The 27,818-nt window shown below is 38.0% G+C and overlaps 1 protein-coding gene across 4 annotated transcripts in view; it reads left to right on the top strand.

The window, feature by feature from the left end:
• PJA2 (praja ring finger ubiquitin ligase 2) overlaps window positions 1-27,451 on the top strand; it is a 33,411-nt gene extending 5,960 nt beyond the window's left edge. Inside the window, exons 1-9 of one of the 4 annotated variants that reach the window (XM_054003348.1) lie at window positions 1,367-1,488; window positions 5,976-6,167; window positions 11,209-12,235; window positions 16,920-17,102; window positions 18,528-18,713; window positions 20,752-20,860; window positions 25,544-25,646; window positions 25,941-26,056; window positions 27,259-27,451. In XM_054003348.1, the coding sequence (XP_053859323.1) occupies window positions 5,978-6,167; window positions 11,209-12,235; window positions 16,920-17,102; window positions 18,528-18,713; window positions 20,752-20,860; window positions 25,544-25,646; window positions 25,941-26,056; window positions 27,259-27,339 (1,995 nt within the window). In that variant the 5' untranslated portion in view covers window positions 1,367-1,488; window positions 5,976-5,977 and the 3' untranslated portion in view covers window positions 27,340-27,451. Of the gene's footprint in view, window positions 1-1,366; window positions 1,489-5,975; window positions 6,172-11,208; window positions 12,236-16,919; window positions 17,103-18,527; window positions 18,714-20,751; window positions 20,861-25,543; window positions 25,647-25,940; window positions 26,057-27,258 lie in introns of those variants that run through there. The other 3 variants (XM_054003349.1, XM_054003347.1, XM_054003351.1) reach the window with 3 other exon arrangements.
• The last annotated feature ends 367 nt before the right edge of the window (window positions 27,452-27,818 follow it).

Raw genomic sequence — 27,818 nt, 5'->3', positions numbered from 1 at the left:
AGCCTAGGGGAATTCTGTGCTGTCATGTTGGTCAGAAGAGCCTGGATGAGAGGAGCTGTGCAGGATCTTCAGCTGTAGGAGGATGTTTAAGGACACAAAGGAACTGCCTCAAGATGGTAATTTGTAGCAACTTGCCCCTTCAGACACCTCTGTATGGAAGGTGATGACTAGGCTCCACTTATTAAGGGAGTTCTGGACTTGAAAAATTTCTGTCTCCGCTTCGTGACTTGTCCTGTGAATATATCTAATGCATTTCTTTTAGAGCAACCACTGATACTTCCATGCATATACTTTAATTCACTCTTGTTTGTATAGTGGCAGCACTTGCTCCGTTTCAAGTCTGGCAAAATTTTTTCATAATTTGGGTAGAGTTGCAAATTGGTTATGATGTTTATAGGAGGTCATTATTGAGATTTGGAATATACAGACAATGTCCAAAATAGTAATCAACTTCTTTCTTTTAGCCTTCATGTTGACTAATGCTTTGGTAAATGCAGAAATTTATTATTTGTAAAATTAATGGTTATATGTGTAATATTAACAGACTGTCATAATTCAGAACTTCAGTTTTGCATTTATGGCACAAATTGCGTATAAAACTGCAGGCTTTTAGGGAAATGCAAAACAGAAACCATTTAGTATTTAAGTGGGAGGGAGCTCTTCTTTTCTGGTGATCATTTGCCACTTTTGGGAAGAGTCTTAAATCAGTATCAGAATATTTTTATATGATCATGGCTTTTGGGGGTCTATTTTTTTAAAATGTAATCTGAGAGGTAAAAAAACCACAGCTAAACAATATTCTTATTTAAAATTAAATCAGTAGTGCACCAGCCTGACAGCTTATTGGATTTGGGCTACAGGCTACTTGCAGCCTCAGGCAGAGAGAAGGAACTATACTGAGTAAAAACATTGACTTAGTGGAATCTGTAGCTCAAAGGAGAGTTCAAAATGACCTGTAAGGTTGATGAAAAGACAATGCCTTGAAAGTATGTCCCTGAAGCATATTCCATTTGTCAGTGTACTTGTAGCTGAGCTGATACTGCTTATGAAAATAATTGCTACAGTGGTCTCAAATATCCTAGTGAGGAGCCTTAAATAATTTCAAAACCAGAGAGTTTGAGGAAGGAACTTGTGGTTGAATGAATTGGATCCATAAGAAAAATGTTTGGTTTTTGCTTGTCATCCAGTGTACTGTTTTAAGCTGCAATAGAGCTAAATTTCTACATGAGAGTTTGCATGGGATAATGTTCTATATGTTTGTCTGAAAACAGTGTTGATAACACAGGGATATTTTTGTTATTGCTAGCTGAGCCCTTTTCTGCTTCTCACCCGACCAGTGAGAAGGTTGGGGGGACACAGCCAGGAAGTTGACTCCAGCTGACCAGAGGGATATTCAAAACCATGTGGCATCACGCTCAGCTGATAGGGGGAGGAAGGTTGGCCAGGCTGCTGTGACTTTGGAACTGTCTGAGCATTGTTGGGTTGCTGGTGAGCAATTAGGTCTTATTTGCATTATTCATTTTTCCTTGCTTTTATGTCTTTGTCTTATTTTTTTTTCCCCTTAAAAAAAAAAACAAACCCTGATTCCAAAACTCTCTTTATCACAGCCCATGGGGTTTTTTTTCACTTTTACCCTTCTTATTCTCTCTCCATATCCATTGGGTGGAAGAGTGAGTGAGCACCTGTGTGGTGCTTAGCTGCCTACTGGGGTTAGATTCTGGCATATAGTTTTTCTGAGGTTGAGATTAATACCAGACCACAAAAGTAAATTTTAACTGGATATCCACTGCTTCAAGTATTAATCTGATAGTGTATGTAGTCTGAAGCTTGTAAGAAATTTAAATAATTTCAGTGTTAATCTGCCCATAGAGGCAAGAGAAGGAAATTATGACCGTAGTATGTTGTTTCAATTATTTAAATTGAAATATTCCTCTCATTTTTGGGATTATTGTGTACCTTTCTTCTGTTAACTGAAATCTGAAGTAATCTCTTTGCGGTCCTGAGTAGTGGTGCTTAGCAAACTGAAAAATCTCCATTCTAATTATTTTCTTTTTTTAATTCAACTGCACTTAGAAGCTTTCAATACCTGCAGGGAAGAAAGACATGTAGAATATTGGTTCCATGTAAAGAATATTGGATAATACAGTTGAAAAGAATTTGAATACTTTTCCTGCTTGGATAATACAGTTTAAAAGTATTTGAATACTTTTCCTGCACCATTTATTTGTGTTGATCGGTGTGTGATTTCATTATGATTCAGAAATAGTCAATTATGGGGGAGGGTGTGAAGAACATGAGTTGGCTTTAAGTTTTGCCCATTTGACAGTCAAATGAATTAATATACTTCTGGGAATAAATGCAGATTTTTTTTTAAGATGGTAACCTAGAAAACAGTAATTGTATCAGTATAGCATGCACTCCCTTTTCAAATGTTGAATGTAAGATCCTGTTGTTGCCTTGTAGGCGAAAATGTTTTCTGTAATTCATAGATTTAAAAGAAAAAAGAGCAATTGAGGAGGATAAAGGATTTATTTTTATTTCTATGTCAAGTGTTGAGATTGGGTCCAGAATGCGATGCGCATGCAAGGTTTTTTTACAAATGCTAGGAAAACCTGAGGAAAAACATTTTTAAAAATTATTTGTTAAAAGATTGAAAAAATACTTCTTAAAAAAAAAAAAGGTAGTTAAATAGTTCCTGCAGCTGGAGAAACTTGGAACTGTTTCCTTCCACCTTCTTGCCCAATCCCCTCTGGCCCCCCAGCCATATTCTGCCAAGCTTTTTCCTCCTATGTAATAGGCCAAGGGGAAGAAGTCCCTCTCCAGCTCTCTTGTAGCCCCACTTTAGGTACTGGAAGGTGCTATAAGGTCTTCCTGGAGCCTTCTCCAGGCAGAACAGCGCCACCTCTCTCAGCCTGACCTCATAGGTGAGGTGTTCCAGCTTCAGATCACCTTCATGGCCCTCAGTCATGCACTGCTTGACCCAAGAGAGCTACTGCTCTTAATCACTAGTGCACAGGATGTGATGGAGTTGAGGAGATAGGAGGGAACAAAAGGTAATAGAGAGGAGAGTAAAGGGAGGTGACCAGGTTTCAGTGGGTGAGGACAGGATACTGCCAGCATCTGTCTAAGCAGGAAATTCCAGTCCTACATGTGGCTCTGTAAATCGGCTTTAGATTTTTTAAATGTAGTATTGTGGTCAAGAATATGGATGATTTCTTAACTTAAACCTACAGTTCTAGGTTGTGATCACATGCAGGCATGCATCTACTCTAATCTTGAACACTTACATCTGGAAAAACGGGGATTTTTTTTTTTTCATTTTTTTAAATTCGTGGAAGAGGACAAGTTGGTTAGGATTTGGTCTAGATTCTGAGGCTTTCTGTGCTGCAACCTGTAATTTGGTGTCTCTAGGGAGTGGTGTCCTTAGTGCAGTGTTGGTAGAAGTAGAGGAAGCACACCACTCTGTCAGTGATTAAGGCAGTGCCTCTTAAAGGCTGGACCTACCTGTTTGTGAACTGTGTTTTATGAGTCAGTCTCTCCCATTTTTTAATCAGCTCTGGTAATCCAAAATGCTTTCCTGTTCACAATCTTTTTGAGGAATTCGGGTGACTGTAATAATGTTCTGGAAGCATGGAGGTGTGTGTATAAACATCTTCAGCCAGAGAAGTGAATAATTCGCTCATTTGCCCTGTACCTTAGTTATTTATTCACTGGTGTGATACATCTCTTAAGACTGGTCCATTTTGCAGAAATGCGTCTTGTCAGGGACTATTGGGTGTGCTTTGAACAGGTCTACTAAACTGACCTTCTGGAGCAATACCTACTTCTTAGGCTGAGCTAGCCTGGAAGAAATATACCTGAGAGAGGATATTGTGTTTCACAGCTTCATTGTCTGAAGGGTTTCTTCTAAATTGGTCTCTGCATTCATGTGGCTAAATGCTGCTCAGTTTAGGCATGTAGGTAAATAAGTGCATGCCTCTATCTCTTATTTTTGAGATGTTTTGTACTTAGGTAGAAGTTAGTCTCTCCTGAAAACCAAATGCAACATCCATAACTCCAGTAAGTGGTAAAAGCTTTCACTGTCTTGATCTAATAAGTCTTCCCCAGGACAGAAGAATAATAACTGCCTGCTCTATCTTCTAGAAACAGTTGAATATGTGATGAGAGACTCTGTATGTGAGAGCATTATTTGGAACAAAAAAAAAAGTAGTGCGTTAAACAGATTTTGCATGTTGTGAACATCCGTTTTTTAAAAAATGAAACATTTGCATTCAGAGAGCTTGACTCTGTTGAGTGGACATCTGTTTTTGAACAATACTGATATTTTAGAGAACAAAATGAAATTAGAAGTTATGCAATTTTGTTGTATTTTTACCTTTGGTTTGTTTCAACCACTTGTTTGAGAACAGATTTCTGCATTGCTATTCTGATTTACTAATTTAACTGTTGGATTTTATTCTGCAGATTTGGATGTGGCTGCTAATTATCAGCTCCCTCTGGCAGTCTGCTGACCAACCATGCTGTAGTGAAGGGAAATTTGAAGTGTCAGAGCTTGGTTGAAAATAAATAATTTGCTGGTTGACTTAATAAAGATATTAACTACTGGCTGACTAGATAGGAAAATTAATTGTCAGTCCTGTTTTTTCTTGCATTAGTTCCTAGGATTTTTGTTTTGCAAAGATGCTAGAGTTTTCACCTTTCTAAAGATTGCAGGAATGCTATAGTTAATAAACAAACATTTTAGGTTCTGGTTTTTAATGTAGGATGGGCAGATCTGAACAAATACTCAAAAATATTTCCAGGAAAATTATGTGTAATCAAACTACATAGAGCTTCAAAGATGAATGAGGAAAAAAATGCCTCAGATACCTGCTATTTTTTTTTCTGCCAAGGTTCAATCCCTTTCATATGTCTCTGTCCATAGATACTCTTTTTAAGTGTAATGAAGAGACTAGTTGCACAGCCAGGAAATAAAAAAGCTTTCATATTTTTCTAAAGTTCATAATACTCTATATTAATGGTTGCAAACTTAATCTTCCTTGTCTTTAATGTTAACTTTTTAATTTGGTGAGTTTCAAGAACAGAAACTTTTTAATTCCATATCTAATAAAGATTAAAAGTGACTTAGAGGGACACAAAGAAGTCACTGTATAGCTGAAATAGTGAACTTCTAATTGCATTTTTACAAGCAACAGCTTTTGGTCATGAACCTGTGTGTTAGATTATTAATACCTGATAATACTGCTGAATTAAAATCTCTCTTTATTACAATATTGGCAGCGTTTTTCCACAGTTTCTCAAGTTCCTTTTTACTCTTTATGTTATATTTTCTTGGTAAAAGCTGTAGGTTTCATTAATATGAAAAACTGCTGCAAGAAGAAGCAGTGTGTGGGCAATGCTTTGTATGACCAGGCCTGAACATACTACTTCTAGCAGTAAGAATAAAGCCTTTTCCCCGGGACTATCATTTTAGAAGGTGCAATTTAATTAATTATACTTTTCCAGTCACAAAGATAAGCTAGCTAGGGCTACCTGAATTGTGTTGTATTACCTGAAGGATTTTCCATTGTAGTGCTTGCAAATCTTTTCTGCAAGCTGATACATGTGTTGCATCAGATTTATGAACAGAGTGAAAAAGAAAAAAAAAAAATTGTGACATCTGGGATTACTTTTTTAAAAAAACCAAACTATTAAGTTTCTGTTATGTACTAAAAGCATGTTAAGGTGGGGACGCAGTCAGTGTTTGCCAATATTATTTAGTGTAGATGAGCACTTGGTTACATGCTTTCATAATGTATGGGCACAGAGCACTCTATGTTCTTAATAATCATATTGTAAGTGAAGCTTAAGACTTTAGAGAAATAGAAAATTCCTTGATAAAAAAGTATATCAAAGTATTAGGGAAGAGGGAAACTGCAAAGACATATTGTTGTTTAACAAGTATCTTTTTTTCTTTCCCCCATAATCTTGTGTAGCAATGGGCCAAGGACTTGGCAAAACTACCTGGCCCAAACCTGCAGGAGGATATCAGACTATTACAGGTGAAAGAAAACATTCCTATGTTGGGTTTACACCACTTTTGAATAACCAAGACAGAGATGGACATCAACAGAATGACAACTGCAAACAATTAGAATTGGAAGATGTTCAGAAAGAGAATCCTTTATGTATGTATGTACATATCTTTGGGTATGTGCCATTCCATTGCAAACTGGGATGCTTGGGACTGGAGGAAAAAGGCACATTGAGAGCCATATAAGTGGCTCATGTTATTGAGCCGCTTAAATAACATGAAAAGTATATTTCCTATGTCTTTAATTTGCTTTTATACTAGATTTCATTGTATAAAGTGTAAGTAATCTAATAAATCTACGTTAGGCTATGTAGTTTTGCCTGAAGAACATTCATCATGAGTTAATGTGTTCTAACAAACTAGAAACCAATAATATTGTTTAGTTCAAATTATTTTGTCCAAATTAAAATTCACATTTGGAAGAAAATGCCTATTCTAACCTTCTGTTTAGAATGAGGCTGTGAAATATTTGATGCATCATGAACCAGGTTGTTCTCTTTGTCAACCATAGTGAAAATTAGATTAAACCTCTAAAACATCTTTAAAAGTTCCTTTTTTTTATTTATGTATACCAGTTAGACCACTTCCCTTTCTTGTTTAATGAGTATTGGATGTTAGTATTTACCAAAATGCCTTCTGTGACATTAGCATCTTAATAATAATTTAATAGAGGAATACAGAATGCCTTCTTGGATTAGAAATATGGTCCCATGTCTTTGCCTGAGGTTTTCAGCTTGAAAAACCTTATTTGATAGAACCTTAAATCTTCGAAAGTGCCTGTGGGGAAAGGACTTGAGGGTACTTCTCAACACTGGCTGAGTATGAGCCAAGGGCACCTGGCCTGAGTCAGCAATAATGTGGCACCAGAGCAGTGACAATCTGCCTGTGGTGGGCACTGGTTAGGTTACAGTTCAAGTGCTGTGTCCAGTTCTGGGCTCCTCACTTCAGGAAGGACATTGAGGGGCTGGAATGTGTCCAGAGAAGGGCAGCAGGGCTGGGGAAGGGTCTGGAGTACAAGTCAAATGAAGAGCAGCTAAGGGAGCTGGGGGTGTTCAGCCTGAAGAAAAAGATGCTCAGAGGATCTTCCTGGTCTTGTACAATTGCCTGAGAGGAGGCTGGAGTGAGGCAGGTGTGGTTCTTTCTGCCCAATAACAAGTGATAGAACAAGAAAAAATGGGCTCAGATTGCACCAGAGGAGGTTTGATTGGCTGTTAGGGAAAGTATCTTCACCAGAGGGTTTGCCAGTCATTGGAAGAGGCTGCCCAGAAAAGTGGCAGTTGCCAGTTCCTGGTGGTCCTTAAAAGGCGTACATACATAGTCTAATGGTGGACTTGGCAGTGTTAGATTTATGGTTGCATTTGATACCTTAGTGGTCTTTTCTAGCATAAGTGATTCTATTGCTCTACAAGGTAGCTTTTTCTTTCCTCCTTCCCTTCCTTTTGAAACTGCTTTTTTATTCTAATTTTTCTTTTTAAATGGTAATGGTATAGTGCTGTTTTAGCTTTGTATTCAATTGCTTTTGTAATCTGTTAGGTGATGTAGATCATCTTAGGGTGGTTTAAATTTTTTGTAATTGAAGTGTGTTTACTGTTGTCCATGCTTCATACATTTTCTGTTCTTCGATCTAGTTAAAGGTCTATTTCCTCTAAAGCAGTATTGACGTTAGTGGAGTCTCTATATAATGCTACCACATTTGTTGTTTCAGTTACACAGAGATGCATGCATTTATTTTATGGATCATTAGATATATGCAGTTTAAGGGTATATTATCTCCCTGTTCCTAATACAGTTGCTTTGTATGTAAATTAGTCTAATAACAAAATGCCTTTCCTTTACATTTGTTTGTGTGTATATTACAACTCTTTAAATTTATCTTACAGAACCATTTTGGATTGATTTACTTTCTTTGTCTCCAGTAGGCTACATTTTTCCCTGGCTGGTATTATATTTGGGTGGATAGGTATTACCTAAAATGCTGCATATTTTCTGAATTAGAAGGTGCTTACAAGAATCATTGAGTCCAATTCCTGGCCATAGGCCATCCCCAAGAATCACTCTGTGTGCCCAGGAGTATTGTCTTCTTGAACTCAGTCAGGCCAGTGATATGACCACTGCCTTGGGGAGCCTGTTCCAGTGCCCAACCACCCTCCAGGGCAAGAACCTTTACCTGATACCCAACCTAAACCGCCCCTGGCACAACTTCAGGCCATTCCCTGGGGTGCTGTCACTGTGCACCCTCAAGAAAAGATCAGGGTCTGCCCCTACTCTTCCTCTCTGGGGTTGTGGAAGACCCCAGTGAGATCTCCCCTCAGTCTCCTCCAAGATGAACAGACCAAGTCACCTCAGCTGCTCCTTGTGTGGCTTCCCCCTTTTGGTTCTTCACCATCTTCATGACCCTCTTTTAGACATTCTCTTATATCTTTATATCTCACATGGTAGTATCCAAAACTGCCCCCAGCACTTGACATGAGGCTGCCCCAGAGCAGAGCAGAGTGGGACAATCTCCTCCCTTGCCCAGCTGTTGATGCTGTGCCTGATGTCCCCAGGACAGGGCTGACCCTCCTGCTTGCCAGGGCACTGCTTACACATGTTGAACTTGCCATTGACCAAGATCCCCCTGGGCTGCTCTCCAGTATCCCAATTTAGTATCATCAGCAAACTTACTTAGTGTACCTTTGAGTCCTGTGTCTTAGTTGTTTATGAAGATCTGAAGAGCACAGGGATGAGGATGGAGCCCTGTGGAATCCCACTAGTGACAGGTCACCAGTGAGATTTCACTCCATTCGCTGTCACCTTTTGTGCCTGACCTGTGAGCCAGTTACTCACCCATCACATGATGTATTTATGCATCTGTGTGCTGGGTGTTTTGTCCAGAAGAACTTATGTGAGGCAGTATCAAAAGCTTTGCTAAAATCCATAAAGATTACATGAACAAGTTCCCTTGATCCAATAGCTGGGATGCCATGTCATAATAGGTTTGACAAGCAGGACTTTTCCTCTCATGAAGCTGTGGTGGCTGTGACCAATGGCTGCATTTCCTTCAGGTTTTTCACTACACCAGAATAGTCATCTCTGTAATTTTATCAGTCACTGAAGTGGACTGTAGCAGCGTGTGGCTGACTGACGGGTCTGCCTTTCCAGGGTCATCTTTGCCCTTCTTGAAAACTGGAACAGCATTAGCCACGGTTCAGTCAGCTTGGACCTCTACAGATTCCCAGAATTGTTCAAAAATCATTGAGAGAGGCCTTGCTGTGACATCAGCTGACTAGTTGACTACCTTCAGATGAATCCTGTCAGGCCTTATAAACTTATAGAGATTCAGCAGGAGCAGCAGATCCCATACATGTTCAGGATTGACTGGGAGTTGATAATTCTCTAGCTCAGGTACTGGGACCTCTTTGGACATCCTCTCTTCATCAGTCCTGAAGATGGGCAAAGAAATCATTTAACAACTCTGCCTTGTCTTTGATGGTCCATCTGTGAGGTGACCATCCTCATCCTTTAATGGGCTAATGCAATTCCTGCATTGGCTTTGCTACTGACATACTTAATAAAACTCTTTTTATTAAGGCCCCCATGTTTCTGGCCTGCATCAACCCCAGCTGAGTTTTGGCCACATTAATTTTCTCCCTACAGTGGCAGCAACATCTCTATTCCTTCCGTATCACCTAACTTTGCTTCCACTGGCATACACCTTCTTTTCTTGATTTGGCTCCAAAAAAAGATCCCTAATCATCCAAGCCGGCCTTCTACCTCACTTTCTTGACTTCCAGCATTTTTGGAATTGCCTGTTCCTGTGCCCTTGGGATGTGGTCCTTAAAAAATGACCAGCACTGACCCCAGCAACTTCCAAAGCATTTTCCCAGGATCTCACTAACTAGTTCCCTGAGAAGCCTGAAGTCTGCTCTCCTCATGTCCAGAGTTGAATTTTTTACTTTTTTCTTCTGTCACTAGAGACTTTGAACTCTACCACTTCATGTTCACTGTGGCCAAGACTGTCACCGGTCTCCATATGGGTCATGAGACCCTCTGTTATCAAGCAGTAAATCAAGGAGAGCATCTTTCCTAGTTGGCCCCTTTAGTACCTGTACCATGAAGTTACCATCCCAGTGCTTTAGGAATCGAAGAAACTGTAGAAGATGAGTAAGAGGAGGTATTACTGACAATATTAAAAATATAACTGGATTTGATCCTTGGTAACTTACTATACATGACTCTGCTTGAGCAAGAGGAGTGGCGTGGACGATCTGTAGTGGGGCCTGCCAACCAGCCTTGGCTTGTAGCAATTTTGTGGAGGAGCTTCAAGATTCTAATTAGATACAGTATTATTTCCTAGAAGCCAGACTCCTAGTGCTGAGGAGCATAGCTCTCATAAGATTCCACTGCCAGGAATTCACCAACCTAGTAATGGAGACTCATCTAATGATTTAGATGAGATTTTGGACAAAATAGTTTGGACTATTGCCTTGGTTAGAAGTTTAAAAATTACTTGAAAAGTACTGATTTTGTAGTAGAAGTAGTATACATTTTTTTACCTTCTTTAACTCTTGCTGCTAGATTTGATGTTTGTTGTTCCTTTATGCAAGAGGTGTTCAAGTGTAATATATCTAAAATGCATTTGTGATGAAGCAACTATTAACTGTAACACCACATTCAACCCCGCTATTTTCTTCTTATGAGGAGTTGCACTCAAAGGTGCAGGTAAAAAATACAGTTCTTTTAGTATGTAATTTATAGTAGCAATAAGTGACTTTATCTGAGTGTGGCAGAAGGCACAATTTAACCAGTTAATGAATGGATAGTCCAACATGAAGAGAAATGTTCTTTTGGTTTTCCTGTAATTCCCTTTTATATAAACAATGTAAAAATTCTGCTTGTGTATATGTTCCTTTAATACTTTTTCCCCTATCACATCTGTAGCTGGAATTGTAGAATTTATATCTATTTCTGTAGGCTTAGTTTGTATAAATGAGAAAGTAAATATATTACTGAAGAATGACTACATCTCTTATAAATGTTTCTATCACTTTGTACTGCAGTCCTAGTAAATTATCCCTTTTTTTTTTAATGAGCAGTTGTTGTAGACAAGAATATTTCTGTTGGTTTTGGTTATTCCAGTGCATTCTTTCTTACAGCTTTCTCTGAAGATTCTAGTCCATTGGTTAAATTTTCTGCTGATTTATTAGATGAGCCTTTGTCAAAAGATGCTGACATTAGAGAACCTGTTTGCCAAAGTACATCAAGCCAAACATCACCATTTTCTGTATTCTCTTATGGTCTTGAAGGCAACCAAATCTCACAGGACTTGATGAATCCTTATGAAAAATCTGAAGGCCCTGCAGAATACACATCTGGAGGGCATAATGATTTGAATGGTAAAAATGGAATTGCTTTCATAAACATTGACTCCTCTGAGCCAGATAGCAGTGATGGAGAGGAAGAGGATGCTCTAGACAAATATTCTTGGATAAGAGAAGCAGCAGGTCTAATTCAGGGAAGACTAGATAACATACTTTCTCAGTGTAAAAAAGACATGGAGTCTATTAATGACTTAGAGTCCCGACTGTCTGCTTCCAACCACGGCATTTGTAGAGAAAGTTGTGAAGAAGCAGGACCAATGCCTTTGGCATGTCCAAACAATAGGACACTTAAATCTGCTGAAGATGAAGCTGCACCTAAAATTAGCCTGGGTGCTGACAGTTACGAAACACAGCAGACAAAACATGTAGTGGATGTTGGAATTGGATCCCCTGTACCAGTTACTTATGTATTAAACATCAGTGATGAAGACACTGACCAAGAAAATTCATCTGAGCTGGTAGTGAGACCTAAAATTAGAAAACAAAATACTGCTAAACAACTGGAGAGAGAAAATCATCTCCCTAGTGATGATGAAGAGGAAAATGATTCCTGGAGGAGAATTGGAATTGCTGATGTCCAGCAGTGCCATCCTGAGTGTCCCTTGAGAGATGGCAAAGATGAGATGAGTTCTGGTGTGTTCTTTCTCTCAAGAATGCACAGTCATCAAAAGAACATAGAAATAGACTTAAGAAGAAATGCACTAGCTCAAGAGCAAAACAATGTTCTAAGTGGCAGTGCTTTTTGGAATGAGTTTGAAGACCGCAACAGACATTCCTTAATGCCCCACAAAGATGAAGACAGGTAAAAATTTTATTTTTATATCTGTTTTAGTATTGAATCTTTTGCGTAGTGTGAGAAACTGAACAATATGTTAGCAAATGAGACATAATTATCAGATTCATATGAGACATTCATATTCAAATGAGACATAATGATCATAATTCAGAATATGATCAGATAACAAGATGACAACTTTTCCATTCAGTTATCCTTCACTCTTCTGGTAAAAAGCCTTTCCTTATGTCTGCAGTCAGAGCATCTTATCACTGAGGAATATTACTTGTTTATTTTTATTTCATTTTTACTGAGCAGATGGAGGGTAAAGACTGAAAGCCTTGTTCACCTTTGAAAGTTTCCTTCTAGGCTTATTCTTCAGAATTTGGGTTTTTTTGCTTCCAAATCTCAGTATTCTGCATGGCAGCCTATTTATGTTCTTGACTCCAGCCTTTTGAAAGAAATTGTTCTTCCTTGTAATATCTGACGAATAACTTGATAGGGTTGCTTATAATCCCTTTTTAATGGAAATTCTTCAGACTACTAGGTGTTTCCAAAGTAGCTATTAATTATGACAGTTTTAGATTTACAAATTGATCCAACCTTGACACGAGAAGCAATGTTCAGGTTTCTCCTGCTTTGAGCTCTTCAGCTGTCATGGTTTAGGACAAATTTGGGAGGAAACTCCAAAAGCAGTCCCTCTAGAAAGCAGATTCAAGTGGCCCCACCCAACTGATTCGGGAAAATGTTTCCTTGGAGAAAAGTGGAAAAAAACCCTGTTCATTTAACGAGAAAAATATTCGCACACATAAAAAATGAAAAAGTATTAAAATTCAGAGAGTCCTTGTTGTGATGTGTAACTCAGCTCGCTCAGTCTCTTATCAGTCCCTCTGGCAGCGTCCCAGTCCCAGATGGGCCACAGGTATGAACTACCGGTGTATTTCTGGGTGTTCAGTCCGGAGCAGGTTTGAACAGTTCCAAGAAAAAGAAAAACCACAGTCCAGGGAACTTGTCTGCCTCAGCTAACTAAAAACTAACTAAAAGCAAAGGAGAGCTCTGTCCTGCTGTCTGTCCATGCTGCAGGCAACACAGTCCAGGAGCAGGAATGTGGAGGAGTGAGTGCAGTTTCTGATAACAAACTGTGCATTTCTTTCTCCTTGGAACCAGTGTTAAAGGTGCAGAACTTAATATCCAGCATAAACAGAATAGACGGTCGGGGATGCAAGCACCATATAGTCTGCCTAAGACATCACCCAAAAGACAAAGTAATTTGGATAAACCTTATGTTGATTAAATTCTATTCATAAAATGTTAGCTTAGAACTCTTCACTATTAATTTGAATTATATAACTGATCTATTTGAGGGTAAACACATTTCTAACCCTATGATAATTTATGGAAGATGTAGTAATGTTTGTGATGGCATTTTTCCTTCTTTTTCTTGCAATTTGCTTTCATCTTGTTGATTCTGTTCCCACTGCATTCTTTACAAGACATGTCTTCTGGATGTTGATGTGGCTCTCCTGTGCATGTGCTTGCCATTCATAAGCTAGCCTGCTTAATAGTATGTCCTGTATTTTTGTAGAGAGAAAAACACGAAAATTAGTTAGCATAAAATCTTGTCCTTAAAACGTTGCAGAGTTGCAACTATGAGAGAACAAAATGCATTTTAAAATAGTAGACTTGGGGGCTTCTCTTCTTCAAGGTGTTAAGTATGGGATCCTGCACTTGGTGGGGGATAACACCCAGTAGCAGCACAGGCTGGGGGCTCACCCACTGGAGAGCAGCTTTTCTGGTTAGGACATTGGGGTGCTGGTGGGTGACAAGTTGACCATGAGCTGGTCATGTGTGCCCTAGGGGCCAGGAGAGAAGTGGAGTCCTGGGATGCATCGGGAAGAGTGTGACCAGCAGGTCAGGGAGGTGATCCCGCTCCCCTTCTTGCCCTAGTGAGGCACATCTGGGGTACTGCGTCCATTTTTGGTTTCCACAGTTGAAGAAAGATAGGAGCTACTGAAGAGGGTCCAGTGGAGGCCACAGAGATGATGAGGGGTCTGGGGCAACTCTCTTGTGAGGAGAGGTGGGATCTGGGTCTGTTTGGTCTGGAGAAGACTGATAGGGGATCTCACTAATGCAAATAAATAGCTCCGAGGCAGGTGGCAGGAGGATGGCACCAGACTCCCTTCAATGGTGCTCAGTAACAGGACAAGGAGCAATGGCCATAAACTAAAACACAGGAAGTTCTACCGCAACAAGAACTTTAGGTTGAGGGTGGCAGAGCACTGGAACAGGTAGCCCAGGGAGGTCGTGGAGTCTCCTTCTCTGAAGACATTCCAAACTCACCTGGGACCATTCCTGTGTCCCAGGTTGGACTGCAGAAGGGGTGGATGGCAGGGTGGCAGAAGGGTTGGATTGGATGATCTTCAAATGTCCCTTCTAACCCTGAAAATTCTGTGATTTTTAATAAAGGCACTTGCAAATGAATCCTTCATTTCCTTGTAAGGTTTACTTTTCAAAAATTTTTGGTAATGCATAATCTTTTCAATTTTTGAAATGCTGCTGCTAGAAAATTAAAATGCCATGAAGGAAGTGTAATGTATTCTACAATTATACCATTGGCTTCCATGATGCACAGTGATGGGTTATTGTAACATGACAGAAAGAAACATGGATTGATTATTTCAAATGTTCTTGATGATGACAGTAACTGAACCAGTATACAGGAATCATGTGGTTTTAACTTAGAATCCCCATAATTTATGTTCTAAAACCTAAAAATACTTATGTTTATTAAATAAATTGTCAATGATTAGTCTGTACAGAGGAGTAATATGTTCACTCTTGAAAGGTGAAATTTTATGTTTAAAGGTTTAAACCATATTTTATGTTCATGCAGAGCTGCATAAAAAGTGGATTTGACATACGTGTCAAACTACATCCTTCAGCTCAGTTTTAGCTTATTCCCAACCCAAGGAGAAATTCACCTTTTGGTTGCTGCAGTGTGAGCCCCCACCTTATATTTTCTCTTCAAGATGATGCACAGCTATTGTGGTGTTAGCATGTGGAAGCTGTGTGGAAAGGAGAAAGTCTTGCATGTTTGTTAGAATCATGTATGTTCGGAGTTGGAAGGGTGGTAGAAGGTCCCAGGGCAGGGTTGGAGGGAGGAGGATCATATCCATTAGCTCAGTCCATTTAATTTTGGACTGTGTGCCAGTTAGGTACAGGTTAGGAGGGGGTTCAGCCAGGGGTGGGACTAGTGTCAGCAAATCCACATGCAGATGCTAAGTTCATGTGCTGTGCTTTCGGCAAGTGATAAGTCTGTAACTCTCTAACCATTAAGTTATGTTCTGCACTCATGCAGAACTAAGCACAGTTAAATCCTGAGTTCTGAAATATTTAATGTTCTTCAGTTGTTTTTTGTTAGTGACTCTAGGTATATCCTTTCCTGGTCTGAATTAGTTTTTGTGTATAAACCTTAAATAGAACAAATTTGATTAAAAGCAAAGGAGGAGTATTTTAAAGTGTGTTGGAAGTAATTCTCAGATTGTAAATAGGAACAACTAAAACAAGGCATCTGAGTATTTCAGCTATATACAATTTCAGCTATATACAGCTATATACAATTTCATCTAAGATGAAATCGTAAAATATATATTAAAAAACTTGATCAAACAACACAAACAACATTCCAAACCAAACTCCCAACACAAAGCCAAAGAACCAAACAGAAAAAAATATTTTAAAAAGTCAATATTCACCTTTAGATGGTGTAATACGAGATGCATTAGACTACATATCAGAATTCATAATAGGTATGATTTCTCTTTTAAAGTAATCCATTAAAATAGCCCAGAATTAATGAATATTATCATTTCCATCACTTTTCATAGTCATCAAAATTGTGATAGAAAAATTTATTCCCGCCTCAAATTAAAATGCTTATATATAATCTGTGTCTTTAACTTATTTATTCTTGTAAAACTTGCAGTGTATACTATGCAGTTTTTCAAAAGCACTTAAAATTCCTTAAATTGAAAGTTCTACTGGCATGCATTTGTACTTTTCAATAAAGGGAGGAAATTAGTGAGTTTGTAGTTGGGGAAGTAACAATACACTTAAACATACTGGGTTTAGCAGATTAGAAAACTATGCTGTGGGTGTTGTGGATTGCTTTATAAAACGAGGTCTAGTAAGCATGTTGGCTGTTGACATGTATGTTTTCTCTAACTTTTTGAAGTCACATAGCTAGTTTGCTTTATTTTGAATTTCAGAAACTATCACTGTAGTGAGTGAATCATCTAAGTGCCATTACCAATGCTAGCAGTAGTTCATCCTTCCTAAGATTGTGCTAGCTCTACTATTTTGTGCCACTGCTGCTATTTTTCTAATCTAGGAGAAATATGTGTATAGTGAGTCTGGTTTCTGTTCTTGAGTTGTTTCCTGTACTCTACATATGTGGCAAGGGAAGAACAAAACATTTTTGCAAAGTACGATGCGTAGAATGTTTGAATTCTTTTTTACAGACTAATTTTCTTTTTTTTAAATAACTCTATGTACACTTGATTTGTAATGCATCTATAGATAGCACAAGATTAATTTCTCTTAGAAAAAAGCTGCCTATATTGAAAACAATGTTGATAGAAAAGTAGGAAATTGTTTTCTTTCCCCTAAAGCAGTGTTTGAATTCATATTCTGTTACTTTTTTAAATTGCAGCTCAGAGTGCAGTGATGGAGAATGGTCTACATCTGTGCTTTCCTATTTTACTGCTGTGGAAAAAGAGCAGTTCTCAAGTGATGAAAGCTGGGAGACAATCTTGAGCAGGGAGGAGCATGACCCTGGTGTGCAGAGGAGCAGCAGTGGTGTGAAAGAGGAGAGCACAGACTTCTGTTTCCAAGAGTATGCCTTTATTTTATTGGCTAACTTCCTATAGCTTCTAGCATCGCCAGTAGTAGGGTATTCACATAGCACTACATAGAATAACATCTAAAAGCAGTTACCATGCTAGCAACAATCATTTGCCTACATCACAATAATCTGAGTAGTTGTATGTATTTCAAATCAGGGAAAATATGGCATTTCATGCAAGCAGTTCTATGTAATGAAAAATACAGAAGCAATGAGAGCATCTTGACATGTAGTGTCAATATGGTTAATAGACTTAATATATTGATTTTAAAAAGCCTGTTATGCAAGTTAATTGTTAAGATATGCATGTTACATAAACATCCTTTGATACTGCTTAGGACTCCTTGAAAAGAATTTGTTTATCTCTCTGCTTTATTGCTTCTCCTAGTCCACTGCTGCTCATTTTCTGCAGCCCTATCAGTGATTAAAGAAAACTTGAATTTCTTGCTTGCTCTAGTAACTTTAAACTTACTTTATTTTTCTAGTCATTCAGTACTCATAAACTGTAGCTGCCTTTGCTATAAGGCAAAATTTGTAGCTGTATACAGCTAAGAAGAATGTTCTTGGCTTTTTTTCTAAGCATCTAATATTGACTCTAGTTTGAACCTTTATAAAGCAAAGGCCACATTTAAGTGTTCTTTCAGCTTCTTCCACTCTTAGGTGCACAGTACCTATTGCTAAGCCGTCCCATTTGTTGGTAATGCTTTTTTAGTATTCTCCACATTCTTGGGTCTTGAAGAACTAGTGTGACTTTAGGAAAACTTTATAACAACTCATCTCTTTCATAACAACAATAATGGAGCTGTGTGCTTTTTAACTGTCTTTGATATGAACAGCATGAAAATGTATGCATCTTTAACATAATCTGCCTTTCTATAGGGAAAGTGTGCCTCACAGCCCCATGACTCTCTGCATCCAGGTGACTTCTGCTCCTCTAGAATATCCAGGAATGAGAGGAGTCTTTCTCTTGCAAGATAGCTTCTCTTGCAAGTAGTAGCTCTTTGCATCGCATTCAGGCCAGGCTTTTCCATGGAGGTTACTCTGGGTGTCAAGGCAATCTTTCTCCTTAGCGCCTTTAGGAACTTGTAGATAAATAAGAAAATGTTTAGTACCAAATTTATTAACACTGTCAGGGATGATGACTGTACTAGGGAAAATTCTAAACAAACTGCTTACTGTACTGCTGGCCTTGAGCATTAGACAAAACTTTGCCACAGAATTATGGGTGTTTACGAGATTCTGAGCTCTGGGAATTTCTTGAATTTTTATGGCAAATGCTTAATTTCTAATCTGTGACTCCGTAGTCTGGGAAACATGCCTGTTTAGTCTTTGTGTTATGTTTGGCTTTTGTTGTTTATATATGTTTGTAAATTCTCTTAGCTTTTTAGTTTTAGCTTTTCATTTATTTATATAAAGGGAGCAGACATTATTGGAGGAAGGTGAAATTCCTTGGTTACAGTACCGAGAAGAAGTAGAAAGTAGCAGTGACGAGGAAAATGAACCAATTTGTGATTTTATACATCTTGGATTCTTCTTGTTGGATGATAATAACAATCTTGAGGATGACTCCAGTGTGAGTGAAGACCTGGATGTGGAGTGGAGGTATGCATTTGATAGTTGTCTGCTTTCATTTCAGAGGTTTTGTAGTTACTATTTTCTTTTCTGTGTAAGATGTCAAAAGTATTTATGGCTATCAGTATACAGTTGCTTCAAGGACTAATAATCTCAGTTTAAATGTTTAAGGTATTTCAAGTGCTATGTATTTTCTAATGAGAGAAAAGGGAGCAGATTTACTAAATCAGGCTGTGATTTGAGAACATTTTGGTGCCCTAAATATGCAAGGCATGGGTGTATTTTCTAATTTAATTTTCAAGTGGAAGTGTAACAGAAATAAGGCAATATAAATGTAATCAGCATTCAAGTCAGTCCTGTTTTATAATTGGTCTTTTCCTCCTTTGAAACTGGTGTAAGTTAGTCATTATAAATCTATTTTATTTCTCTTTGAAATGCCATGCACTTACCTAATATTATAATAATTTTGAATGCTTCACTCCATTTTCTGTCATTAGATTACTGAAGGATATTGCAATCAATTTATTATAAAAATGTTTCAAATACCAGGAATAAAGTGATTGGAGCCACATACAAAATAGTGTAATGTGTTTGTTTTAGAATGGGATAGACAAAAGGCTTTCCAGTGAGAGACATAACACTTGCTCTCTTCTGCTTATTAAGATATAGACTTGAGTGCAGACATACCAACACTGTTGTTTTCTCCTTATGAAGTTATATTGTAGAAAAGCATAAAAGGGGCTAATGCATGAGAGTCCAAACTAGAAGTAAGGCCTATGTTCTTACACTGTCAGGCAATAAGCTAGCAATGGAATTGTGTGACAGGGACAGAAGCTGTCTTTTAAGTGTTGGAGGTTAGTCTTGGTAAGCTTCCTAGTTACTAGTAAAAGGAACAAAGATGTTGATGGTCTGTTAAGTTTGGTCTGCTGGGCATATGCAGACCTGTACATCATTTCACTTTTGCTTGTTTTAAGATTTAATTCCTGAATTTCTAAAACAGAACTAAAAAAGAATGATTACACATGATGTAATCAAAATCTGATTGTTGTAAAACAATCTTAATAGCATACATATGAAACATATTAGCTGAACTTATACCCTTTCACAGTAAAAACTCCCATCAGGATGTTCTGAAGTATATACTGTGGGAGCGTGGTACCACTGTGCTGGCACCAGAACTGCAGAACTGCCTCTGAGAGGCTGGGGCTGCCCCATGTGGGACACAGCTTGTTCCAGCTGGCTCTGGTGGACCCACCATAGGGTGGGGCCTCTGGGAAGGTGCTAAGAAAGGATAAAAAATGCTGAACAGGAAGCAGTGTGTGAGAGAGAAATGAAGATGATGTGGGAGAAGCAACCCTGCAGACGCCAAGGTCAGAAAAGAAGGGGCAGGAAGTGCTCTAGGTGCCGGAGAAGACCATGGTGGAACAGGTAGGGATTTGCTGATGGAACTGTGTCTGGGGAGAACCTGTGCTGGAGTAGTTGATGAAGGACTGCAGCTTGTGGGAAAAACCCATGTAGGAGCAGGGAAACGGCGTGAGAAGGAAGTAATTGCAAAGAGGAACTAACCATGGACAGACCACAACCCCTGTTCCTTTCCCTCTGCCTTGCTTGGGATAGGGAAACTAGAGGCCTCAAGGATGAAGGAGTGAAGTTGAGCCTGGAAATAAAGAGAGGGCTAAGGGAAAGGTATTTTAGTTTTTGTCTTTCTTTCTTACTGTTCAAATCCATTTTTAGTGGCAATAAATGAATAGAATTAAAGAGCAGCCTAAATTGAAAAGGAACCTCAAAAGATCATCATCTGGTTCAACCTTCCAATTAAATTAAGGCTTTTCCTGAATTGAGTCTGTTTTGCCTGTGGTAGTGATTGATGACTCATGGCCCTTTTTCTTGACCCATAAGCTTTTTATCTTATTTACATGTCCAGTTGAGGCAAGGGAGGGAGAGATCAGCTGGCTGGGTATCAGGCTGTTAACAACAGGTGATGTGCAATAATTTGATATATCCAGACTTTATCTTGTAACTATTTATTTTGAAAATAAGACCATGTTTCCTAACCTGTGTTTTTCAGACTACTTGATGAGTTTGGTGATGGCCTAGGACTTGCTCAAGCCATTCCTTACATGGAACCTCAATTTCTCACATATATGGCAGTAGAGGGACACTTAGAAGCTGTGGAGGTATTAAAATATTTTTGATGGTCTTATATCTGTGATATTGTGACATAAATATTTATGGTTGAATTGTTTTTCAACTTAATCTGAAAATCAGGAGAATAAGAAAAAAATACTTTCCTGTGTTAGCTTGAACTTTTGGGTTGGCAAACATGAAAATACATCTTGAAAGTTCTTTTAAAGGGTGTACTACAAGAAGTCATTTATCAGTGCCTACTCCTTTTAGTATATGCATTTATGTCCTTGTAAGGCAAAGAAAGTTACTGGTTTCTACCAGTATAAACATATGCCATTTAATTCTAAAGATTTTTACCAAATTCTCTACATAACAAAGGAAAGCTTGTGCTTGAGTCTATGCCTGTGAGTTGTCCTGGCTTTTTTTTTTTTTTTTTTTTTTTTTTTTTTTTTTTTTTTTTTTTTTGCAAGAGTACATTTGCAAATTTTTTTTTACTCAAATTTTTATTTATGAGTAGAAGACTCTTCTGTGTTTGACTGTCTGTTCTGGTTTGAAAGCAAAAACAGTGAGAGACTCCAAGTCAGAAATACAATTTATTGGGGAAAGAAAAAAGAAGACAAAAATACATGCAATGATACAAAAGGAAGACCACTGACAAAGTCAGAATACAACCTGACACCCCTTTGGCCAGCGTGCTGGTAGCAGTCCAAATTGGAGTGGCAGATGTGGTTGTTGTGTCTTCTCGGAAACCTGTGGAGAGGCTGCTTTTCTGTCTAGAAATTCCTGGATTTATCCAGGTGGGAATGCCTAGCTTCTGCCCCTGGGAGGAGCATCTCATAATGAGCTGATGTTATTTTGAGTCACAAGGTGTGTTCTTAATCACCTGTTAAACAGAACTGGCTCTTGGAGAGTGTTATCTCTGAGTCATGTGGCAAGACATTGATGGGCCCATTAACAGGAGATAAGGAAAACTGTCCAGATGCAACTGCTACTTGGATGGTAATAGGAAACATCTTGATGCTCAGTCTTGGACACTGTCTTACTCTGTGTATTTTAGATTTAAAAAAAAAGTTTTGAAAAAACCCCACCCAATAACGGGCAAACAAAAAACTCCAATCAGGAAAAGATACCACCTGGAAAAAAAAAACCTTTTATCTTTACCTTTTTCTATCCCATTTCACCTGTCTAATTTTGAATATAGACCAAAGCATTTATTATCAAGAACCAGCATGGTTATGGCCTTTGTCTTTTGTTTATTACTTCAGGTTGGTCAATGTCAGAGTGAATATAGAGGTAGCTGAGATCTAGTTTGATGCAGTGTGACAATTCTTGCACTGCAAGAATCTCCCCTGCAGGGTATTTGTCAAAATAAGAGCTAAATGATGTGTAGACATATAATATGGTGTTACAACAGCTGAACTGAATGTTTTGTAGGTTACATAAGTTTAGGGCAGCAAGGGGCAGTTTGACTGCTAGCACCCACTTTAAAGGGGTGAACTAGGCAGGATGTATGTCATAGTGTGCTTGCAGACAAAATACCAAGGGCACTTTGAAATGCTCTCTAAAGCTGGCAGACAGTGGAATAATCATAGATAATGGGGTTTTTTTTTGATGAATATGTGCAAAGTCAATGATTTTCTGAATAAGATTCCCAGGTCTTTTCCGAGGCAGTAGAAGGGGCCATTCTCGTAAGTTGGCAGTCATGCAGTTTCCAGGTTTTGTACATCCCCCAAGGTATATAGGAGGTCATATTCATGATCAAGTATCACGGGGCCTTCTCCAGCTGTTTAGGTTCTTGTTATCATTACTTATTTAGAGACACTTCATTAATTTGGAGAAGGTCTGTTGATATCCCTATTGTAAAAGCAGTGTTTTGAAGCCACATAGAGAAGATTCTTCTCTCTTTCGTAGTGGCTGGTTCTCAGAACTGCAAAAACAGTTTACCTCCTTTGCGCCAAAGCAAGACGATCTGTGTAGACAGGGAAAACTAATCCCATCTTTTTTTTTTTTTTTTTTTTTTATCTGCACATTAGCACTTGAGAAGGAGCCTGAGTTTATTATGACTCTCAAGTTTTTCTTTCTCATTCCTGTATAACAACATTTGCCTAAGTACTCTGTCAGAAGAAATGTGTGCAGTCCTGTCAGAGTGACCTGTAAAAGTAATCCTGGGTGATAATGTGCATGGCTGGCTGAGGAGTATGTTTGTGTCACCAGGAACATAGTGTCACTGAACACCATTAGGAAGTAGGCAGAGGAACTGGTGGTAGAGGGCATGTGAATGTGGAAAAGCCGATTCTCTTATGTAGCATTTGTGCTTGAAAGTAGCACACAAGCGTGTGAAACTTTATGGTGGGCATAGAAGTCTTGGCATATTTGGAATTAGTCAGTAGAAAGTGGTAACTGAGTAATAACAGGAAAAGTTGTATGGACTGTGACCGCATAGACAACACAGGTTTTGAGTAAGAATTCCAAATATTCCCTTCAAATCTCAAGCAGAATGTAGAGCACATACTTTTACACTATGAAGTGGTTACTAAAATTGTTCAGAAAATATGAGTAAAATATACTGTGGCTTTGAAATACTTGAAAGGGATGTGACACAATAAAGCATCCAAAGTTCAAGTGTCTCTTAATTGGAGGGGAGGGAGTGGGAGAGATCTATCCCAAATAATTGTGACATTTGGACAGGAGAAGTAATGAAAATATTAGATACTTGTTTTGAAAACCTATGTTGTAGAGCTTTTATAGCTCTCTGGGTTCCTAAAACTTAATAGAATATATATGTGATTTAAAATATTTTTTTTTCCATCTGTTATAAAGAAACTAGATGGCTGTGTCTGGTTTACTTCATTAGCAGTACAGAAGAGGCTGGTTGCCTCTGCTGCATCAGTGACTTTATAAGTATTTCCTGTGCCAGTTCACAGACGTGAGGACCTCAAACCCTTGTAGGCTGTAGCACTCTTGTTTTTAACAGAAAAATGTCCAGCATTTTGTTTTTGCTGCATGGAGAAGTAAGCAGTCACACAAGCAATAAGAGGAAGTATAGTTATTTTGAAGATGGATCTTATAAAAGTTATAAAACAGACACTACTTTACTTTGAATTTGAAAATGTGGCTATCAGCCTCAGAGTGACTATATGGCCTTGTGTCTATAATGTTTCTTTTGTGTAGGTTTCAGAAGCAAGCAAGCAATACAGTGCTTTCTGTTTAAGAATACTCATGCCGGATATAAACAGAAAAGTTTGACACATAAATAATATTGCAACCTTCTGTATCCCTGGGATCTTACTTAGTTTTTCCAGGTGTAGTAGTTATTCTGATTAAGCATAGTATTTTACCTACTGTTTATTCTCAGACCATTGCACTTGGAGCAAAAACCAAATACAAATATTAAAATCATCTTAATGTTAGTAAGGCAGTACTGTCTGCTGTACCAGAATTTGATGGGTATTAGCTGTAAAATTGGAGCAATGTACTTGTTTTGTAGGGGAACTTGCACGCTGCACTAGGAATAACCCCAGGTTTTCCCTTAAACTGACAAATTTCTTGTGGCAATAGGAGCTGTAAATATTTCTTAACTCATGCTGATCTCTCTCTGCACAAAGGTTTGACTGTAGGTATAAAACTGCTAGTTTAGATCTGTAGTAGTGTGGTAGCTTGAGCTGCCTTGTCACTGTGATCCAAATCCAGGCATGTTTTCAGGTTGCAGCTGTAAGTTCCCTGTAAGTTCAGGGAAAGTTTAAGAGGAAAGACTACTGAAGAGGTTTCTGTACAGTCCAGTGTTTCTCTAGTATATAGAGCTTTTTAATTAAGTATATTCCCAGCATTACAAAAATATCACACTATCTTACACTTCTTACTAAGAGACTATTGTGGCCAACAGTGCAATTAATTTTCAAGCTGATTAGAACAGTAAGTAGTTGTACTTAAAGGATGTGACTAATTCATTCAGGGTGTGAACCCAGTGTTTCTGTGTTCTTGGTTCTTCAGTGCCAGTTTGTGTGCTGCTCAAACAGGTAGTACATTTCTCAACAAATAGAACCAAATATTCTGAGTTCTGTGATTTTAATTTTTTTTTTCTACTGGATATCCTCTCAGTGTCTTACACAGTTGAATGTATGATGTACACAGCAAATACACGCAGCAAATATGGTGTAGACTTGTAGTCTTAAAGATTCTGTTTGGTAAAAAATTTGAGTTTAAAAAAAGTTACTTCAGAGCATTTTATGTGTCTTAAGATTAGAAATATCTACATGGATCTTGGGGTCTTTATTTCTTGAAGTTTACACTCTTAGTATAGCTAAGGTACTTAATATTTTTTGTGTGTGCCTGAATAATTTAATAATTGAGGCCAGGAAACACATTAATGAGGCATTTATTTTCAGAAGCACAATGAAAGGACAGTTTTAGATTGGAAGCTTTATTACATTTTCAACCTGCTGCTTTTTCCTGTAACTTTATAAAATTAACAAATGTTCATTGTAGATTAAGTTGAGACTCTGTCCTCATACTCTAAGAATGCTTTAAAAGCAAGGCATTGCTGTTTTGACCTTCAGTTTCATCTCATTCATTACAAAAATAAAAATTATGAAATGGTTAGTTTAACAGAAATATCTTCCATTTTAAAAAGTAATGCTGCTAGCACTTTCTTTTCTTGTTTGTTTGTTTGTTTGTTTTGTATGAAATGTTACATTTGTGAATAACAGAACTTGATCTCTGCTTACCCCTTTCAGACTGCTCTGGCACAATTGGAGTCCCTTTCTTTTGATGTTGAACAGACTCATCCACCAGCTACAAAAGAAATCATAGATAGTCTGCCACAGATTATTTTCACAGGTGACTACAATGTTATAAAAAATAATGTAAAAGTAATTTCCACAAAGTTTGTAAGAACAAGTTCAACTTTCTCCCATACCATAGATGCAATATTTAAGTATACTTACTGCATAATGCTGTTTTAAGATCTTTTGAATCTGAATATAATTTTGATCCATTTGGAAAAGTAATCTTTAATGGAGTTACTGTGACTGCACTTTGTAACCATTACTGTTGATAATATATGTATTTTAATTTGAGCTTATCTTAGATGTAAAACAAGGTATTAATGCTTTTTCTTCATCATGGGTTTAGGTCAAGAGCAGTGTTGTACTATCTGTTGCAGTGAATATGTGGAAGGTGAAATCGTAACAGAGCTACCCTGTCATCATTTGTTTCACAAACCTTGTGTAACTCTTTGGTTACAGAGAGTAAGTACTACAGAACTGGTGGAGGGTTTGGAGGTGGGGGGGGTTGTGTATATTGTGTATTCTTCTGGAAAGAACAACTTTTAACTCTTTGAAAATGTGGGATGAGGTACCAAGAATTTATGAAATATTATTTGAATTTATGCATTATGGAACCAAATTCTAGTGCAAGTGAAGAAAAAATTATATTTGTACTTACCTGAAGGGCAGTTTCTTTAACAGAGGGAATATTTCTGTAAGGGAAAACATGTTTTCCTTTACTAAGAATGAAAGATGGCTGGGTTATAACTTGTTTTGGTACAAGAAAAGCTTTCTTTACTATATTCCTATCTTGAAGTAAGGACAATGAAGTAATTTTCTCTGAGAAGAGCAAAGGGTTTGCTCTGGCTTATCACAATGTCAGACCCATTTATTGTGACAGCTAAGGCTGGCAGAGGAAATACTGAAACTTTTTAAAAAATTACCTTTAGTAATTCTATACAATATTAGACTTAATTTTCATGATCTGTAATCAGTTTGCTTCCAAATGTTTTAAAAAGGCTTGCATCATGTTGAAGCTAGACTAAAGCAACCATAATTAATGAACTGGTATGTTTTTTTTAGTTGCACTGCCACTCTCCTTTATGTGCAGTGCAAACCTGGACTTGGTAGTTCTCAGTGAGCTTACAGTGTAACACAATTTTCTCAGGAGTATAAGAGAAAGATTAATTGATTTTACCATGGGGGTCATATCAGAAAACCTCTAGCATGGAGGGCTGATGGATTTAATTGATGGGTTTATAATTTTTTTTACCTTGATAATGTTGATTACAATATTCATTTTTCTTGTTATACATGTCCTGCCATTTTTTTTTCTCTTGTCATAGTAAGCTACTATCCCTGAAAACTAGGACAAAATACTTCATCTTAGATTTGGGCTGTAACTAACTTATTTTTAATGCTTGCCTCAAAAAAAAAAGTCCCACCTGTAAAATCAATGCTGTGAAGAAGAACTTGGAGAGAACCTGATGCATTTGCTATGTAGCTGGTGTAAAAACAAAACAAGTCTTTCTTCTGAGTTTGTCAGCTCTAGGTAGCTATGTAGTCAAATTTGAGTTTGAGATCGTGCTATTGTGGGGACCCTAAATACTTTATAAATAATAGCATTTAGCTTTTCAGTAGAATTGAATGCAAACAACCTGTTGCTTTTTTTTTCTCTTTTGTAGTCGGGAACATGCCCTGTTTGTCGTCATGTGCTTGCACCTCTACGTCCCGAAGCAGCTGATGACACTGTTTTTTTAATTTGACTGATGATTCAGCATCTTCTGTTAACATTGCTACAGGACCCTCAGACTAGGGTTGGAAATAAAATCTGCCACCAAAATAAAAATGTAAATTTTGCCTATTTTTTAACTATAATGTGAAAACAGTTCAGTATAAAGTATTGATATATAGTCATGGATTGGCTTGGGTTGGAAGGGATTCTAAAGATGATCTGGCTCCCTCCTTGCTGTGGGCAGGGACACCTTCCTCTAGACCAGATTGTTCCAAGTCCCATCCAACCTGGCTTTGAACAGTTCCAGGGCTGGGGCATCCACAGCTTCTCTAGGCAACCTGCGCCAGGGCTTCACCACCCTCCCAGTAAAGAACTACCTCCTAATATGTAATACAAACCTACTTTCTTCGTTTGAAACCATTCCCCCTTGTCCTTTCATAAGCCATTGTGAACAGTCCCTCTCCATCCTTCTTGTGGAGTTGCTTCAGGGACTGGAAGGGGCCTCAAAGC

This window comes from Vidua macroura, chromosome Z (genome assembly GCF_024509145.1).
Source record: "Vidua macroura isolate BioBank_ID:100142 chromosome Z, ASM2450914v1, whole genome shotgun sequence".
NCBI classification, from domain to species: domain Eukaryota; kingdom Metazoa; phylum Chordata; class Aves; order Passeriformes; family Viduidae; genus Vidua; species Vidua macroura.
The sequence above is the reverse complement of the archived record's forward strand: the minus strand, read 5'-3'. Positions and strand labels throughout refer to the sequence as shown.